Source organism: Scomber japonicus, chromosome 9 (assembly GCF_027409825.1).
Source record: "Scomber japonicus isolate fScoJap1 chromosome 9, fScoJap1.pri, whole genome shotgun sequence".
NCBI lineage: Eukaryota > Metazoa > Chordata > Actinopteri > Scombriformes > Scombridae > Scomber > Scomber japonicus.
Genome location: NC_070586.1, coordinates 21,083,350 through 21,103,591, shown reverse-complemented (window position 1 = coordinate 21,103,591; position 20,242 = coordinate 21,083,350). Strand labels below are relative to the sequence as shown.

At 39.3% G+C, this 20,242-nt stretch overlaps 1 protein-coding gene across 2 annotated transcripts; it reads right to left on the bottom strand.

Moving 5' to 3' along the window:
* Window positions 1-3,339: 3,339 nt before the first annotated feature.
* On the bottom strand, window positions 3,340-19,790 carry mlxip (MLX interacting protein). Of its 2 annotated transcripts, none has more exons than XM_053325424.1 (17): window positions 19,174-19,790; window positions 15,263-15,369; window positions 14,619-14,704; window positions 13,914-14,003; window positions 13,765-13,806; window positions 13,156-13,396; window positions 12,831-12,920; window positions 12,555-12,649; window positions 11,179-11,773; window positions 10,434-10,534; window positions 9,874-9,985; window positions 9,676-9,791; window positions 8,428-8,535; window positions 8,177-8,304; window positions 7,945-8,068; window positions 6,977-7,106; window positions 3,340-5,529 (listed from the first exon to the last, which is right to left on the bottom strand). In XM_053325424.1, the coding sequence occupies exons 1-17, from the start codon at window positions 19,479-19,481 to the stop codon at window positions 5,423-5,425; spliced, it is 2,580 nt and encodes an 859-aa protein (XP_053181399.1). In that variant the 5' UTR covers window positions 19,482-19,790; the 3' UTR covers window positions 3,340-5,422. The 2 variants fall into 2 exon arrangements, with proteins under 2 accessions (XP_053181399.1, XP_053181400.1); XM_053325425.1 differs by having other exon boundaries at window positions 11,179-11,770.
* Between the last annotated feature and the right edge of the window lie 452 nt (window positions 19,791-20,242).

Genomic DNA, 20,242 nt, shown 5'->3' with positions numbered 1-20,242 from the left:
CTCCATGCCAGTTGGATCAGTTGGATCTTGTGATCGAATAAGGAAAGAAATGGTGTTACCACTGTGTAATTTATGGCAAGCAGAAAAGGCTTATGTAAGTAAACACATCATACTTGAAAATTACATTTCATATAATGTGTATTCATAAGTAAAAGCCAATTAATGTGATACTACACTTCGACAATAAGTGGATCAATGACTTTGACCTCCTCTCTCTAGGTTGACCACATGTTTAAAAGTACACCACCGGTGAGATACAGTTCAGGCAGTCTACAGCCCATTGAGGGAATAAATATGACCGTGAAATGTGACGATGCTGAAGATATCCAGGCCTCCTTCTGCTCCATCTCTGACTACCTGAACAACACCATCAAGAGTCTGGATCTGAAGCACAATGGGGACATCATCAAGAACACCATTGTATTTCATCAACACTTCAAAGCTGTTCTTCAGCCGATGGTTATGAGTCAGCACACAACATGTTACCACAGAAATATCACAATTTCAGATGACTATGACAGGAAAGTCAAGGGCCTCCAAATCCTTTACTTCACCAGGCAATGGGTGAAGAGCTTCTTAGGCATAGAACCCTCCTGTGGCTAAAAAAACAAACAAGAAAGAAAAAAACCTTTTGACAACTATTTATTTATTTACTTATGTATTTATTTGTCTTTTATTTAAGGGTTTCTACATTTATTTATACAATTTCAAGTATTTATTTTTATTTATATTAAATTATGTTCTTCCTCCCTCATTGTTTCAGATATTATACTTTTCACATAAACCAGCAATAAAAAAAAATCCCTTTCAAACCACTTACAGTATCTTTCTTTTAAAACTTGGATTCTGTCAGTGTTTCTTTCAACAATATGTGAGGTATGTTTGAGTAAATGAATAAAACTGGACAAAATATAATCCAGAGCAAATATTTGATATAAAAATGACTTGTTACTGATGCAATGTAAAAGGAAACAACTCATTGTTTGGAAAAAAAAACATTATTTTGTTGTTGGACCTGTGATTTGTGCAAAGTCAGTCAACATTTACATTTACCAGAAACAAATGATGTCTGTTATTTTTGTCTTCATCTGCAGGGAAAAAAGGAAATTAAGGATGATTTGTATTATCTAATACATTTATATTAATGTGAGCTCATAGAAAGTGGAGGCACCTGTACACATTGTTATATTTACATTGTCAAAACTACTACTTATGATGGTTTATTATGTTTACTAAATCATCGTATAACCAAATACTATTTTGGTCTAATAGTATTTTGGTCATACTGATAACCATGAGTAAATACACACAGCAGTAATTTATTTTTCTTATGCAGGCAACATGAGTTTTCACAAAAGATAAAATCATATGAAGCTGCCTAAGTGTTGGATTTTGACACCTATTTGAGTTGTGAAGATTTAATCAGATTTATGGTTTACGGGATGTGTAGGTTTTTCGAAGTCACACATTGCTAAGAGGGGACCTCCAAAATGATTCTGTGACAGCTATGTAGCTCACGCACAGGGAAATCTTAGAACTGATCTTATCTTAGGAGTCCTCAAATAAAAGTGACCCTTGAAACATGGATCAGAGAAAGGGTCACATCAGAAAGCCTGTTGCAGACTAAAAGAACTAAAAGAAAACGCATAGCTGTCATGGATTGTCTTGCTGGTAAGTGTTCTTCTCTGGCCTAAATTATTATATAGTGATGTCTGCTGCTCTGGTCTCGATAGAGATCTCTCATCTCTCTCTTTCTCTCTGTCAATTTCAAATTCAAATTCAACTAAGCTTTATTGATTTGACAGATCAGAAACCTATATTACCAAACAGCACAGAAAATTCTTAAAATTGACAGATGATTGGAAATAAATGTACAATAATATGCAATTATCAAAACTAAAATACAATATGTTTTTTTCAGATGTAATCATTCAAATATTTACAGGAGATTCTCTCTTTCTCTCTCTCTCTGTCCTAATCTAATCTATCTCCCCTGTGTATTTACCTCCCTTCATGTCACTGCTGTAGTCCTCCTCTTTCTGTGCCTGCCCATTGCACAAGCAGCCTCCGTATTTAAAAGAAGCAGTGCGTCGAATACATCCAGACAGGAGTTGCTCGACGAGATAGAAAGGGCTCTAGGAAACCTGGTAAGATTCTGGCGCTTCATTAAATCCATTCATTAATGATTAGCTCATTAGATCAGGAGGGAAAAGTTTGCATTTAGTGCTCTCTAAAATCTTTTTTACTGCTTTGGAATTACAGTTTATGATTATTTATCTTTTACACAATCTGGGTCTGGATTTACTTTGGGGAGCATCATCATTTTTACAGTCAGGATTTTGGCTTTTTAATGGTACTCCTGAGTCGCCTAGGTGCCTTCATTGGTGGAAGACTTAATCAGATCATTAACTTGAGTGAAAGTACCATATGCAACCCAGAGGAAACTTTATTACAATTCACAAAGCTGCATTCATAGTGTATTTTATTAAAGGTGCAAACGAGTTAGTGACAAAATGTCCTTATTATTTGATCATTATTACTTATGCAGTAACACGTAATGAAGGCAGCACAGACTCATTTCAAAAAGACTCTATTCAGGAAGGCTATTTCATCTTAAATATTATTATTTATGTTATTAATCCTAAAGCACTTCTTTATGAATGAAAAGTGTGGTACAAATTAAATGTATTATTACTTATTATTTGGTTAGGGTGGAGTTAACTGACTCATATTTTATAAAGCAATGACGTTTTTTTTTTTTTTTTTTTAATAAAATCTGACTTTACAAAGTAACCACAGTAAATGTAGCTACTGTACACCATTACACATTGATGTGGACACCTACTGATCAAGTCTCTGTAATGCAGACTACATCGAGAGAGATCCCTGAAAACTCGTCCTGCCCTCCCCTGAACACCACGGAGCTGGTCGGGCCAGAGCTGCAGCCCATCACCGCCTACCAGCTCTCATCCTTCCGTTGCCTCATGCTGAAGGTGTCTGAGCTGAACCTGCAGCTGAAGAATGGTTTGAAGTTAATCGTCCAATTAGTGTGGAATATGGAGAGCATCCACGTCCCCAAAGCCAAAGAAGACTGCAATATTCCCCCATCTGAGCAGGACATGTGCAGTTATGAGTATGCCAAGCGTCTCCTGCAGCTTCTGCAACAACAGCTCAGCAAAGCAAAGTTTTAATTTCAGTGGATGTTGTATTTCACACATTTTGTATTAAGTTATTTAAAGTGGAAGTGGAAGATTGGTTAGAGTATGATCATTATCAGCATCTGAGAAGCAAGTGATATAAATTATTAGTATTATTTATTGAAAATAAAGTCATAAAAAGTCACTTTTCATTTGTGTTCTTTTTATTATGTTTCACAACCATTTAAGGCAATCATGAAGTTTGTTGCATAAAGACATTTGGGAACTTTAGAGGAAAAAAAAACACTCAGATGCAGCATAAGAAAATATCTTTACTTTTTTCACACAAATTAAACACAACACTAAATTTGGGGGGCAGATCCAATCTGCAATGATACACTGTACAATCATCCAGAACAAAACGCCTTCACAGAAAACTGCAAACAAGTTAGAAATCCAACCTGGTATGACAATAACACTTTAAAATCTGGATGAGGAAAAAACAAACAACACAATCACCACACAAATGCCAAGCTGGAGTGGAACATAAGGGCTGTCTTTCATAAGTTAAATCATGTCTCAATTTTCTGTTTATAATCATCCATGCTGCTGCATTCAGAGCTGGATTTTCATTATCTTACAGTAGCTGTAACATCATTTTGGGTGAAAATGACCTCTGAACTTCATGCTTGCCACATCACATTGGCCTATTTTAACTCAACAATGCAAATAGGCTACAAGTGTAACATTTCTTATGACTGCCATACCCACCTTACTTCAAATTGAGCAGTTTTACGTGCACAGGTAATTCTTAAGTGATAAAATGATTTTTATAACTTGTAGAAAAAGTAAAAAACCACCATGACGGCACACAAAAAGCTGCTCATTTATCAAATAACAACTATCAATGGTTCCTTTTTCTCCCGTAAAAGTCAAAGAGTAAACTCAGTTGCGCTGCAGAACAGAAAGTAAAAACACAGGTCACAAAATCCATGTCTGACTGAGGAGTGCTGAACCATGAATTTAAAACAAAAAAGAAAAAAACAAAGACTAATCAGCCTGCAGAGATCAGGGCACTTTATTTTACCTGAAGGCTGACAGAGTCTAATTCTCAAGCACTTGACAGACGAGGTCAGTAACACAATCATATATGGCTTTTGGTCTGTTTCAGTGTATGTTTTTCTGCATCTGTCACAGCACACTGTAAATTGGTGTAACCACCGGCAGAAAAAACCTCCAGAAACATTAGTAAATCAAACTATGTGATGTTACAGCCAAAATGCTCTCCTGCTGAGAAGGATCTTGACTTGATTTGTTATTAGCTGAATGGTAAATAAATACGCTCACCAACGCAGCCCTGAGTGACCAACAAAGAACAGAAAATACTCCTACAGCTACTGTGCATTCAGCTAAGATCTTTTAACACCGTACATGTGAATAATCTATACTGCTTTTTTCAGTTATGCTCCCTATGAGGGCTGTAAGTAAAATCGCTCCATGCTGCTCCGACCTGCCCAGTAGAAAACCAATGTGTGTATTGAAGATGACTGCTTTCTAGTACAATTTGCAGTCGAACTCACTAAAAATGGGCAGAGCAAGCCAAGAATGAAGGAAGGTGTTCGGCATGGACAGAAGGCCACCAGAAAACCACTATTGTTCACTGGCAAAAGTAGCAATCACCTGAGTAAATGAGGGGTGGAAAATACAATAAAGCTAGCTATAGTCCTAAAAATCCCACATTCATCTCCTGGTGATAAAAAGCATCATGTCTGTACACTTATATACATCTGAGAGAGGACACAGACTGATCAATTACTCAATATTTCCCTTTTTCAACACAGCCGTGTTTTTGTATTATAAAAGTAATTTCAATTGAAATATATACTGTTGTTCAAAAAGCAAACAAGTGCCACCTTCCAATAAAGCATTCACAAGTTTATCACTTAGGGTTGTTGCATTGTTGATGTCATTCCAATATAATATGATAAAAAGCTTCTAAAAATCAAAGGAAGGGCTCTCAGTGTGCATCAATCCCAAAGAATCAGTGTGCAACAGAACAAATGCATGACAGTCGTACATAAAAAGTGAATGTAAGCCAGTTGTAGCCTGCATTTCTTTCACTGTTTCTCCCCAAGGAAGTTGTGGATCCATGGAAGACGTAGCAACCTTGTTGAATAGCCATAAGGTAAAGTAGTGATATGTCATTTGGACGATTGCTGTTGGAAGGTTCATGATGATGTTGGTGCAGAGGCTCTCAAGACACCTCACCTCCTCTGCAAGCGAGGCTATGAGTCTGTGTGTGTGACAGCCTGGATGGCTTCTTCAGGCAGCAGGGATGGGTCACTAAGAATGGACGTGGTTGTGCTCAGCTGACGGAGCGTACTCAGCACCACTGAAAAACAGTGAAGCACAGTTCGTTGACCATTACCTGACTGTACAACACAGCATTGTAAAGCTAACAGCTACACAGTCGGCCTGCACAGTACCCGACTCACTGTTTTCCAAGTTGATTGTAATTTAGGAGTTTAGTACAACATTTCAACTACTTGTACTGTCTGGGTAAGCAGAAGGACTTATGTGAAAGCGGCATGGACTTATTAAAAAAAAAAATACCACAGCTCTTTTTCTACCCTCCTACAAGCTCCTGAATGCACCATCAAGAAAGATGTTTTAAAAATAAGCCCAGCTCAGACTCTATTCCCATTCAATGAAAAGAAAATGAAAAACTTTACCACTTTATTGCATTAAACCTCCAGTAATTTATTTTAAATTAAGCTGATATGATGAAAGTGTGAGCAAACAACCGCCATCCAGCAAATACAGGGCAACTTCAGGAATTTTTTGACATTTCTGGTCACCTGGCAAATGTAAGGTCAATATTCACTCTCCTTTTAGCTCTTTTTTGGTGTCCACCAACTGCTGATGGATATATCTGGCTATTTAGCCGCTAAATGCTTCACTAACTATTTCTGTCTGACATTGGCTGCTGAACAGGAAGCATACAGCCGGTTTACCGGAGCAGCTTCTTTGAAAACAATTACCAGAATTGAGGCAGAGAAACTGAGCCCTACCAATGTAGCTGCAGGCCTTAAAACCAACACAATGAGTTGAAAGACAAACTGAATCCTATGATCATTCCCTGTGATTTTGTCAATAAGAGTGATACCTTTCAAATTATACAGACATTTTTTCATTGTTATTGAAAAAGGTAGTACGTTAGTAAAAAGGTATTAAACAGCATAGTTTAGCAGACTAGAAAAAAATTTAAAGTCGAAAAAAATAACATGATTTTCCAGAATGCATAATAACCGTGTATGATGCCGAGAACAATGCCTCAGGGGAATTTGAACAATTGCCTCACAACTGATGATATGACTGCCAGTGGCAGTCTCAACCTCCTGTGAACTGCTATAACTGTGACCGAAAGATAAAAATCTTTTGACGTCAATTAACATAATCTGAGCCACCAAGTGCATCATACAAAGTCTGGAAAAACAGCACTTTTACCAAGTGGGAAGATGAATAAGAACCTGGAAAGTGTTATCGATGAAGTTCCTACCTATAAGAAGGGTAATTTCATGTATTATTTAAAAAAAAACAAATGTCATGTCATGCTTTTGCTTATAAAAGAAGAAAAGTCATGAAAAACACAAAGATAGTGACAGATAAGAGGGGACAGTCACTCAAGAATTTGCTTCTTCTGCTATTTGTAGAGGATCCTCACTACTGACCCTTTCTGTTGCAACCTCAGATTAAATAGGCTGATGATGTTCAACACCTGTGTGCCATTGTGTGTGTATGTGTACTGGATGTTTAAAAGAAACAATGTTTTTACTTACTGGGTCTGAGCACTGGGAGGGAACAGTGGCGATCGAACCATTGCAGTGTGGTCTGACACAGCTCTGCTCTGCTCGTTGTTAACACCATCCCGTTGAATGATTCAAAGAGAGGCTTGATAATGATGCTGAACTGGAGTGGATGACTGTCAAGGATTAGTTACACAGAGCGGGACAAATGTATTACATAACAGCTTGAGTTTTGAACTCTAGGCTAACTGACTGAACACATGGCTACTAAAACATCACTGATTGCAGGAGTTGCTCTGTGTGTAGACAAATGCCAGATATTCTGCTTCTACTTTATATATATAATTTGTCAGATAACCAACAGTGTGACTGGTAAAATTCTCACAGTGGAAAATTAGTTTTATGTTCTTCATGTTTGAAACCTTTAGGCATTGTGGCAAGTGAATTGTTTGAATAAGTCTGTCTTTACTTGAGAGCATAGGGAAAGCTTTAAAAATGCTTCAGTTGTGTAGCTTCTGCTTTCTAAGAAGTTTAATGACAGGATGTTATTATGTATTAGTCCTATCTTAACGTGCTGATCAGAGACACATCCCACATCAAAGAAAGATGCTTACGCAATACTCTGTACTATTACTATGCAGGATGATGTGTAAAGCTGCTTTCAGACTGGCTGGAGCCCAGCAAAGGCAGCCTCTTCTTTCATTTGAGTGACGTTACTTCAGAGACACAGCAGGGCTGTCACTACAGAGGGCACTGGGAAAAAAAGGGCGTGGTGTCCAATCAAACAGGTGGCAACACTGTTAGATTACACTGTAAGATTAAGTTATAAACAGAGTTGTAAAATCCATCCTGTCTCATAAAACTGCTGCACAGCATATTGACATGTGATAAGCACCCAACTCAAGGATCTGTCACTCAGCCTGTATCTTTAACAACAAAGCCACTTGTGTTGTTTGAGCACTAACGCTGTTTTCAGTCAAAGCTCTGGCATTGAAGGATACGATCCAGAACTTCCAGTTCTGGAGAGTGCGGCTCTTGATATATTCATTGAACTTCTCTTGCATGTGATCAAAGCGATGCCGTGTGCTGGGCACTCCCGTTGCAGGCAGCTGTTCCTGACACAGGCTGTGATTATACAGTGACAGAAAATAGAAACAGTTGAGATATAATGTGGCAAGTGTGCATCTTCTGTGTATCAGCAGAGTGATAAGAGAATATAGTGTGTTGACATACTTTATGGAGGTGTTGAGCTCCTCTATCTCTTCTCGCAGTCTCTTGACCTCTTCCTGCATCTGCTGCCTCTCCTGCTGGAGCTTCCCAATGTGCTCTACTGTCTTCTGTAATGTGACTGCATTACTGATCTAAATGCACATGGATATGAAATATGAGGGGAATGTTTAGAGCAGAATGTGCAATAAATACTGTGAACAAAAAGAGCAATAAATAGTGATGTTTTATGAAGAAACACTGGAACGCAGACTTACATTTGATTGGGACTTAAGTGTGGGAACCAGGTTGCAGAGTGTTTTAAAGCCAATGTTTATGTTTGATCGTCTCTTCTGCTCAGCAGATATGTGCGTTGTTCTCCGGCTCTGTTACACAACAGTGGTGAAATATTACATGTCAGAAGTTATCACATTTGGGGGTTTACATTTGTCCAGGCATTAATTTGGTCTGTCATATTTAAACCTTTACTTGTAGCTTTCTGTTTACACTCATCGGCCAGTTTAATATGTACACCGGGGGGGTATTCCAGAAAGCGGGTTGAGTTAACCCTGAAATGAGGGAAACTCTTATATGCCCCAGAAAGAGAGGTAACTGAAACTCAGAGTCAGTCAACATGGTAACTGAACTTATGACGATCTGCCAAAGTTGAAATCAAGCAACAGAATGGGGAAGAAGGATGATACATCATATGTAGGGTTTACAGAGAATGGTCCAAAAAAAGAGAACATTTGAAGTGACAGTTCTCTGGGTGAAAATGCTTTGTTGATGGCAGACGTCAAAGGTGAATGGCCAACTGGGTTTGTAAACATGAAAATGACATCACTGTACTGAAATGGCCTCAACAGCCAACAAATCTCAATCCATTAGAGCAGTGACTCCCAACCGGGGGGAGGGAAGGAGGTGTGTGTCAAAGATCCACTGGGGTTCGTGAGGCCCTCTTGATTTTAAGGGGTGTAATAATTTGAATGTGTTAAATATATCGCGAGGATAAGGACGTAACATGAACATCCCTCTTGCAGTAGGCTTTACACAGAGGTTAGCTAGCAACGTAAACAGGGAGCTGATGGAGAAATGTGAAGTGTCAGAGACAAGAGACTGCAGGCCTGTGCAGTCATCCTTGTGTGTGCAGCGCAGCAGAGGGACAGGTGGAGGGTTGACACTGCTTGATGCTATCATGTCAATATGAACCAAAATCTCTGGGGAATGTTTCCAGCACCTTGTTGAATCAAATTCAAGACTAATTAAAGCAGTTTTGAAGGCAAAAGAGGATCCAACCTTGTATTAGCAAGGTGTACTGAAATAAGGTGGCAGATGAGTGTATATGCCTCACATATAGCAAGTATTAAAAAAAATCACAGAAATGGAGTGATGTTAAACAGCGCGCACACACACACACACACACACACACACACACACACACACACACACACACACACACACACACACAGACACACAGACACACACACACACACACACACACACACACACACACAAAAACCTGATACCTGATTTTGCTCATTCTTTACCAGAGGTGTACTACTGCTGCTGATCAGTGACTGGGGACTGGGAACTTGATCTAATGCGCACGGTGACCCTTGACTCGATCCTGACTGATTGTGACCTGAAGAGGAAAAACAAAAACATGTGAACAAGTTGTGGATTTTGTAGTAATGAGGCGCTATCTAGGTAGAGTGAAGTCTCACCGACGCTTGAGGAGGGTTTCTGGTTTTTGCGGTTGGAAGAACAAGACTTTTCTTTGGGAACAATCGGCTGGGGAGACTTCTGCGTCTGAGACATGACGTGAAATCCAGAAGACTGACACAAGAAAAAAGAAAAAAAAAAAGGTTTTAAAGATCCACTGACTCCTGATCTGAGGTTTGCAGCAACAAGTTTAATTTCTTGTCTTTGAATTTCTCACATTAAAACAAAAAAAGAACTAGAACTGCAACGATGACTTAATTAATCACCAACTATTTTGATAATCTATTAATCATCTGAAATATATTTTTTAAGAAGAAATGTTCACATTGTCTTTCGTATTTTAAAGTAAACTAAACATCTTTGGATTGTGGACTGTTGGTTGTGATAATGATAATGAAAATAATCATAGTTAGCTGCAGCCCTAAAAACAACTTATACTTATGCTGAAATCTAAAAGTTGTTGCTATGTAATTTTCTACTTGCAGTTTGGTTATTTTAAGACCCACTATGGCTGAAAGACTGTATGTAAGAAGAAGAGACACTGGCTGAGCTGAGAACATACCCCTGCCAGATGCGGCGTGATCACCATTCTGTTAGGGCCCACTTCTGCTTTTATCGCCGTTGGTGTAACGATCACAGCATTACCATGACCTGGGAAAGGTGCTGAGAAAGTGAACATAGATAGTGAGGGGCAGCATTCAGAGTTTGATGTGCATCCATGTGTGAGTTATCATGTTTGACACATGAGCCATGTCTTCAGTGCTTTTTATTCCTCTGTGGTTTTCATTTATGCAGAGAATAAACTCTGTGGGAAACTCTTGAGTCCATGTTATATGAGATTTACAAAGATAAGATGTCATGTTAACACATCAGGAAGAATATTCAACCAATTGTTGTAGATTGTGTCAACGTAACATAAGTGTTATGCTATATAAAAGAAGTAGTATAATAACTGTTTTGAGGTTCAAAAATCCAGACATTTTAACTCACTAACTTGTTGAACAAAACTAAACTAATTTAATAATTTAATGAAGAAAAAAAACCTTAAAAGCACAATGAGAGCATTTCTATTAGAAATCTTCATTGCTGTGTTTGCCACACACATCAGCACTAGTACAAGCTACAGTGACTCAGATGTGTGTGTTTGTCAACATCTCAACATCTTGGAAAATCAACTTGACTAATTGACTTGTATATAAGAAAGGCTTGAGTGCTATCTTGTGGTAAAAAGTGACACAGCTTCTTTCTGAAAAAAAACACAAAAAAGCTGAATCAATAGTTTGATGTGGAAAATAGAAACAACAGACCTGTGAGGATGAGGTGTGAGGAGGGGACGGGGTTAGCAGGAGCAATCCTTTGCACAGGGCGGTTTTTGTTGGCACTGGATGTCTGAAAGGGGCGAGGCAGGACAAATGTCTGAGGGTGCTGGACAGTGCTGGCAGGCAGTGGAGCTAAGGACTGGAGTTGGGACGGAGGAGGTGGAGGAGGCTGTGCGGATATGGAGTTATAATCTGACCCTTGGGTGAAGGTGGTGGCAGCAGAGCTGGGTGTGACAATGGAGGAGGCTGTGTGTGTGATCACAGATGGTGCTACAGTCTCATCCAGAGCTGCTGTGTTGTCCAAAGGTGAGGGAACCATGGGTGCTGCTGAGACCATGTTCTGACCCGGGAGGCAATGTGCCAGCGGATCATGGGATAACGTCTGAGGGACTGAGGAAACTACTGCTTGATCACTGGCTGCCACATGCCCAGAAAACAGAGGCATGTAGTTTTGTACATAGGCAGCATCACCACCACCACCTGTTCCACTGTTTTGACTGGCCATGGGAGAGGGGATGGGCAGGGGGCCAGGAGGGGAAATGTGGTTGCTTGTGAGCTGCATGGAAGACATTAACTGGGCCTGGTGAGGGATGACAAAGGAAAAGGGAACAAACACAATTTAGTCCTTTCTTTCTTCTGGTGGAAAATGGTTCTCTGTTCTCTTTTTATAGTCTTTCCATTTAGCAGATACAACGTTCAATTTCTTTTTAGAATATGTCTGCATAGTTTTCAAGAGGTTTTATAGAATAAAAACAACTGTGTTACAACTCATACAGAAGATAATGATGCAGTTTCAACTGAAGCAAACAGAAGAGGTCACACCACTCCTGTTCTTCAATTCCTGTAATGGCTTCCAGTGAAATGAAGTACAGATTTTAACAAGCTTTTACAAGTTTAAATATCTCCTCATAATTAAGATAAGATGCTGCCAAAATATTTCCTAATGAGGGCTCCAAAATAAACAATTTGTACCTACAAGTCTGTCGAGGACTATGTCCTGTGTTTATGGAGAAACTCACTTTCAGCAAAATGTGGCTCAATGAATTACTTCTGGATGAGGTTGATAGAGGACGACAATGTGAAACAGAAGAGGAATATTTAACCGTATTATGAGTGTTCAATGTTAAGCAAGTTTGAGCAGCTAGTCATGTGTGAAAGGTGCTATGCAAATATAGTTTAGTAATATTATTTTATTTTATTTTTTAAATTGTGTAACTACATTTAGACAGAAAGATGGTAGATGATGTGGTGGAAATCCTCACAACTGACAAAAGAAAAAAAAGATGAGTCTTAAATCTCTGGAAAACAACAAACTCTCCGCGTGGTGGTGTGTGTTAGGGGCTGAGCCTGAGCTCCGTGTTTACCTGTGACTGAGAGCTGCTGCTGGGTAGAGGGGTGACAGATGATGCAGTGGGGGAAACAGAGGGGAAGACGGGCTGACGGAGGCTGTGAAATAAGTCTGAAACAAGAGTCTCTATGTTAGCTAGAGGTTAGTATAAACCACACTACTTTTTGTTGCGTTAGGCACAAGCCAATAGCTGTAGCAGAGTTACTAGAACATGTGGGCTTGACTCCCGTAACATGTGCACCATTAGTATGTGTGCAGTGCTACTGCAGCTAGGGTGATGCCTTACTGTTACCTTGCAGTGGATCAAATGAGTCCATGAAGTCCAGGTTGGGTTGTAAGGGGATGAGTCCTGGTTGGATCATGTCTGCGTTCCCTGCATGAGCTGTGGAAGATAAAGAGGCAGAGGTAGGGATGGCAGGGGGAAGACATGCAAGCATTTTGACAGATATATGACAGTGAATCAGCTTCCAGCATAGCTGAAGATTCATACACAACAGAAAAGTAGGATTTCAATTAAAAAACATTATTAGATCAAGCTTTGAGTGAGTGGAAAAGACATTAAAGCCTTAATTAGAATCTACTGATTTCATAAAATAGACAGCCAATGATTTTCTCACCAATCTCCCTCGGATTGGGCCAGGCTATGGGCTGGTGCGAGGCCAATGTGGAGAACAATGTGTCTGAAAACTCAGACATCAGAACGTCCATGTCAAAGAGGGGGTCCATCTCCATAGGGGCGGGTGTTTCATAATGTTTACGAGGCACGCGGCGTGCAACAATCTCTTCATCCTGATAAAAGGAGACACGGAGCATGTCTGGAGAGACTTCCCCAAACAGCGATAACTGCTCCTCTGGCCCCTTTGAGTGTTCAAAATGCAAGCAACCAAGCCAGTTAATGACAGAAAATGCATGCAGTTTTGAGTACAGCCAACACGGGATGGCAATAAACTCAAATGATGGCAGCAAAACCAAAACTTTAATGATATGACAACACATGCACTAGCCTTACTAAAACACTGTATTAATATTTATTATGTGTCTGTCAGTTATAAACTAAATTAGAAGCAAGCAGTCAAAAATCAAGTTAAAAAGTGTTAATAGAGTGAATGTTGGCATGAGCTGAGTCCATTTGAATCAACATCTGATTGATTATCAGAAGTTGATGGTAAAGTTGACACTAACAGCGCTATGGTGGGTGGAGCATGATGCATTTTCATTTTGTATACCTTAAGCAAGCTTGACAGGTCATCATCCTTATGCTTCTGTAACTGCAAAATAGTGAATAACATATTATATGATCAAGCGAACAGGGTACATCTTAGAAATGTGCAGTATAAAATGAATGAAATGAATGAAAAAATGCACTATACTCTACCCTTTTCTTAAAGTATGTCCTCCACTTATGATATTCTCTTATGACAATTTCAATTCTTCTTTTCCAGCATTTTCCCTCCGTGGCAACAGCCTGCAGAAGAAGACAGGGAGATGTGAAATACACCAAAGTCAAACAAAGATGCACAGAAGGCCAAAAGAAAGAAACTTAAATCACTTGATGACCAAACATGTGTCTGATACCTCTTTCAGACAGCAGACGACCATGTGTATAACGTAACTCAAACACATGTCGAACCTACACTGACTGAATAATTACCAGATAAAAGTAAATCATCTTCACCTCTCTGTCTGTACATCCACACACTCTTTCCATCGCTCACGCACGTGCACTTTCTTTTCTCTCTCACATTTTTCTTCAGATGTTTAAGAAAGACAAGTAAATCTGATTGACAAGAGCTGTGACACTGTTTAATCTTTTCTAATAAAAGGTGGTTTACTGGTTGGTGAAACTACATTTAAACATTGCTATCATTTAATTGGATTCAAATCCAGACAGCAGCACCAGATCACCAAAGCTAAGCAGTGTCTGACCTGCGTCTGCACAGGTGTTGGACCTGTGTCACTGTGTCGGTCTAAATGTTGCATCAGAAACTGGACATAAAAAATGATTCATGGTAGGAGTTTGGTTACAAGAAAGTGTTTCTGTTTTCAAATCCACATAATGATGGTATTTTTCTATATTTACCTCAGCGGGACGATTAACGTCTGAGTCCACATGTCCATCGAGGGGGGTCACAAAATGACAAACAGGATTCTCCCTTTTCTCCACATCTAGGAATAAAAAAAAACAAAAAAACCCCTAACAACCTCAAAGTCAATCACACTTAAAAAATACACACTTCCTATTTTTTCATACATGACATTTACAACACAAACATTGCTTCTTTTTTTTTTATAAAGACGATTTCTTTCTTTCTTTCTTTTGTAAATCCTACAGTAGATAGTCACGCCATGTTCCCATCACGTCTGGAGACTACAACAATGTGAATGGCTTTAGGTGAGCGGTCGTAACTCAGCTCATAGCTCGTGGAAAGCTTGACCCAGTTTGTGTGACATGAATGAAAAATACCATCAGTCACTGTCACAAAACTGCTTCTGGCATGTAAACAATCATTTACAACTGCTGCAAGTGACCAGCACTGTGCCAGTATGTGCCTGGTGACACTCTGGATCCTGAAGAAGGGGAGATGTAGGTGGACAGATAATAACTGCAGCTCCATTCAAGGTAGTGTTAAATTGGAGTCTCGCTAAACAAACTACTAAACAACACAGCTTACACTCTGAGAATATGGATATCAAACAAAAGGACAGTGTGGGACTCACACTTACACTGCATATACCAGGCTCTCCATATGGCGTTGTTGAGGCGGATCTTGTCTCTCCAAAGCAGCTTTAGCCCTTTGAAGTTTTTCCATTTGGGAGATACCAACTTGCCACTGAAAAGACAATAAAACAGTGAGAAACAAGTCAGGTACATGTAGATCACCAGTATATCACCAGTAGAGCACCATCAGGGTCGGCTGTGGCTCAGAGGCAGAGCGGGTCGTCCCTCGAGCGGGAGATTGGAGTCAAAGCGTCCTTGGGAAAGACACTGAACCTCAAACTGATCTTGGAGGCCATGCCATCAGTGTGTGTGAGTGGGTGACTATTAGAATGTAGTGCAACGAGTTTTGGGTGGTAGGAGGACTAGAAAGGTGCTATATATATTTCCCATCATAGTGATCTTCTTTGCATTATCAGCAGAAGGAGTCTGTTACTGACATCCTTACTCGTTTAGGATCAAAAACTGATTCCAAAGACCTAGAAAATATTTGAACCAGCCTCTCTCTCACTGTAACACGTCATCTTTTCTATTTTATTATCAATTATTTGACCAAGCTTTAATAACAAATGTGTCACCTTGATTTTGACATACTAACAAAAACTGATACCAAGTCTTAATTGTACAAATTATATATAAATACAAATGACATAAAAGTATAAATAATAAAAATTAACTATTTTTGCTCAGAATAAGTTTGTTTTATTTTACTGACTGAATTGGTGAGATCCCTTGACATGAGGAGAGGCAAATCTATTCTGAAAAAACAATTTTATACAACACATAATATAACCAAAGAACGGGAAAACAAAAAGGTACAGGTCACCTTGATCAACACGAGTACATCAAGTAATACAGTAAGCAAGGAAAACAAGAAGGAGCCGGTCATAGTCAAGCTCAAGTCAAATAACCTATCATTGAAAAACACACATCTGTCCTGCTACATGTGAAACAAGGCAACATCAGAGGAATGGAGAGTCTGGACAATGTACGAAAACCGAAGAGTTTAACTGGAAATAAAAGATAGCCGCGTTGTCAAGCAGTGGACTGAAGCTTTGTGAACTCAAAGATGACAGGTGTGATGCTTAAAGTCTAATTGAGCGTATTCAAGCTCCTGGTTAACGATAATAAACACACAACAGTTTTTTAAATGTCCAATGACAATTTTATCAGACTAGGAGATAATAATGACCATCAAGGGGGAAGTCTAATCTTTCTTCCCACTCTGTTGTGGTCAGGTCAGGTTTATCACAATCCAAAGGGGTTAGCTCACAGTTTCTTTCCTGTCTTCTTTACAGTCTGTCCTTCCTGTGTTTTGCTGGTTTTGTCCCTTGCTTTATATACTGTAGCTTTATATACTGTAGCTTTATAGGAGAAACAAATAAATACAATCAGTTCTCCACTCTGGATGAATGGCAACAGCAGTAACTGATAGTAGTATTTTCCTGTTCTATTATAAGGCTCATGGATGAGTCCAAGTTGGTGCCATTTGCAAAGTCAGAGGGAATCCTCTGAGCAGCTGGCTCTGCACCAATGCTACAGTTACACTTCAGCTGTAAACAGAGAACCACAGGGAATGTGAGCCCAGCATGTCTTGATGTCTGGCTAGCATCAACAGCAAACTTGCACCTTTTAGTTTATAGCTTAACAATTACAATCCTTTTTAAATCTGTCTAAACATATCAACATTAATCGTTCTGGTTGCTAGGACACAAGTCTGCATTATCAATGACACCGTTCAAAAGAATTTAAAGGACAAGTTCACCACTAGTCAAGTAAGTCCTAAAACAAAAAACAACCAGGTGCCTGAATGAATGCTGGTATATGTTTTTCTCACTGTAATCATTCTTCCTGTTCATACTGACCACTAGAAGATCCCTTCATAATGCACTAATGTGTGTGAAGTAAGTGAATGTAGGTGATGGGGGACAAAATCTACAGTCCTCCTTCCATGCAAAAATCTATTTAAATGTTTACATGAAGCTTCAGTCATCCAAATGAGTTAAATCAATTAAATATATGTAAATGTTTTAGTGCTAAAGTATCTCTTTTTGTTACTATACTTTCACTGCAGCAGAATGTGGAAACACTGCCCATATGACTCAATGAATGATTAAAAAAAAAAAAAAATACCGCAAATGTGGAAGATAGACACTGTATTTGAGTAACTCATATGGCTGAAGACTCATATTAGCTATAGATGTGCTTTTAAATCCATTTTTGCTTGGTGGCTTTACTTACATGCACTGTAATTACATTATGAAGGCATCATTTAATGTTCAGTGTTCAGTATGAACAGGAGGAATGATTACAGTGAGTTGATATGATCACCTGATGTTGTTTTAATACAGACATGAAAAATTGTGAACTTACCCTTTACGAGTTGTATAGTCTGGAGAATACAAAACATTTATACCATAAATAGGATAATGGTGGCATGTTAGGTGGTGACATTATGTTGAACTATGGGCCATGTCTAGTGCTGAAACTTGCAGATCCACAGAATTAATCAAATCCAACTATGATTTTTTTAAAAGTTAAAACTGCACGGTATTTCTTGTGCAGTTTTACATAAAGAATAAATACTTTGTTAATGCTGTTGTGTAGCCCATTAAGTAAACGTTTTGAAAACATTTCTTTGAGCGTCGGTAATTTGACATTTATTTTGACTAATAAGTAAATCCAGTGGATCCAATAATTTGGTCCAGTGGATTTGATCATTTGATAATCATTCAGATATCCTGAGTCTCAGAAATAATGAGGCGTAAATATGGGATATGTAATATATGACAGTTCTTTTACAAACACAGCTGGTTTAGAGAAAGAAAGATATGACTACACACATCTGCTCTCAGCCTTCACCTTCACTCAGAGATGAAGTCAGCGGATATCCAAGGACCAAGAACTCATTGTCAACCTGTAGACTGCATTTATATATTTATTTGCTAAGGAATCAACCTGCACCCACCCTGTCATTAACCGCAGGCCTGCTTTACCACCTGACCTACAGCAGCTCAACAAGAATATTATGTAATCTATCTATCATGGCTGTCTTTTTCAAAAGTTACTGAACAAGCCTGGAGCGATGTTACCTCAACACATAAAAACATATTCATCACTCAAGAATGAAAGAAAAAACAAAGTCAGATCTGCCTGCTAATTTTTCAGGTTTGTACAGACCGTGGCAGATTCGACAAGTTAAAGCACTCCTTGTTGGGTGGTTGATGTTGGCTCAGTACCGCTGAAAGATTACTGTTTGTTGTCCCTGATTTCTGATTGAGATTGTTCCACCCCAGCTCAGAACAAAGAGCTTGTATTCAAGGGCAGTGACAATGTGATGAGAGTTCATCTGGTCCTCCTGTCCTCAGAGCTCATAATGTCTCAATAGAGTACCACATCAACAATACTACTTATAATAATGATAATAATAATAATAAACTTTATTCATAGAGTACTTTTTAAAGTACTCTATTAGTAACCACTGACTGGACCAACCTTTAGATATAATTAAAATCACTTTGAACAGCTGCAACAGCAAAATGCTGCTTTTACATTGATTATTAACAGCATGTATGTATAATATATAATAAAGACAGGGCCCCTTTTGATCATACTTATAAATGCAGCACTTGACTTGTAATATAGTGTTATTACTGTGTTGATAGTTGAGTTTAAGTACAGGGGATGAGGACTACTTCTTCAACCACTAACACTAAACAAATCATACATGTGATAAAGCAGGAAGTCGCATGGAGAGGAGACTCGTGACTCTAATTTCACAGCAGTGTGTCCCATGTCTGACACTAATGATCTGAATAGACAGTATCGATTATGTAGAATAGATTTGGCTATTGAACAAAGGGAAGCGATAAAGTGAAAAATGAAGGGAGGCTGTGAGGTGTGTTAACCTGTAACTTACCTGTACGCGAGGGTCATGCACTCAAAGAGTTTGGTCAATGAAGCATCGATGGAGAAGTGCGACATGCTCGCCTTGCCAAAATGATAAGTCTGACATGTCTGTTTATTGACGGTGTCGAAGTCGTAGCCCTTCTTCGGGGGGTGCTCGCTGTGGGGCGACGACACCATGAAGTGTCCACTGTGGATGATCTGAGTCTCCAGCCCGTCCGTCCTCCTCGGACCCAGGTGAGGCTCCTCCGTGTCAGAGTCGTCGTCATGCTCTTGCTTTATGCTCGCCGGTGGGCGACGGTATTTCGGCCGAAAAGACATCTCCCCGGTCGTTAACTCAGCAGACGAGTAGCTAATGTTAGCCTGCAAGCTAGGACAATCAAACTGTCCCTTTCATGAGGCTTGCACAAAGACTGCTGGTTTGAGTATGTCAGGGTGCTGCCGCGGAGTCGGAGCCCTCTGCGCACCCATCTGAAAGGAGGCTGATCGTAATTAATGGCCCAAGTTTACTTGTTGTTGTCTTGTTAGGTAGTTGACGTACTCGCAGGGACCAGCTGACAAAAAAAACTGCTGAAGCCCGTCCCAGCAAGCTGTTCTGTCCGGAGCAGGAAGTTCCTGCATGAAAGTGTCTCTGATTGGTCAGCCGGAGCCCCACCCACCACAGAACTCAAAATAAACCTGCAGCGACAGGTCGACCCACTCTCAACATTATCATTTAACATTTAGTATATTGTCAATTTCTTGTTTACTTGCATGCATAAAAAAAAAGAAATAATGTTCCTCCCAGCCCACAGCAGAGCAACAAGAAAGGATGAAGATATACAGTAGGATCTAAAAGTCTGAGACAACTTATTATTCTCAAATATCTAAAAAAAACAAAAAACAGTTTACTTACAATTTACAGTTTGATTTGTTCATCTACAAATACTCTGTATGTGTAAGCTGTTTAAATGACTGCATTTTATATGTAAGATGGAGCACACCTGAAGACGTGGATGTAGCATTTTATTGAATCGTGCCACTTCATTCGTAATATTTCACCTGCAGGGACATACAATTACAGCATCTCTGTGAATCAAACG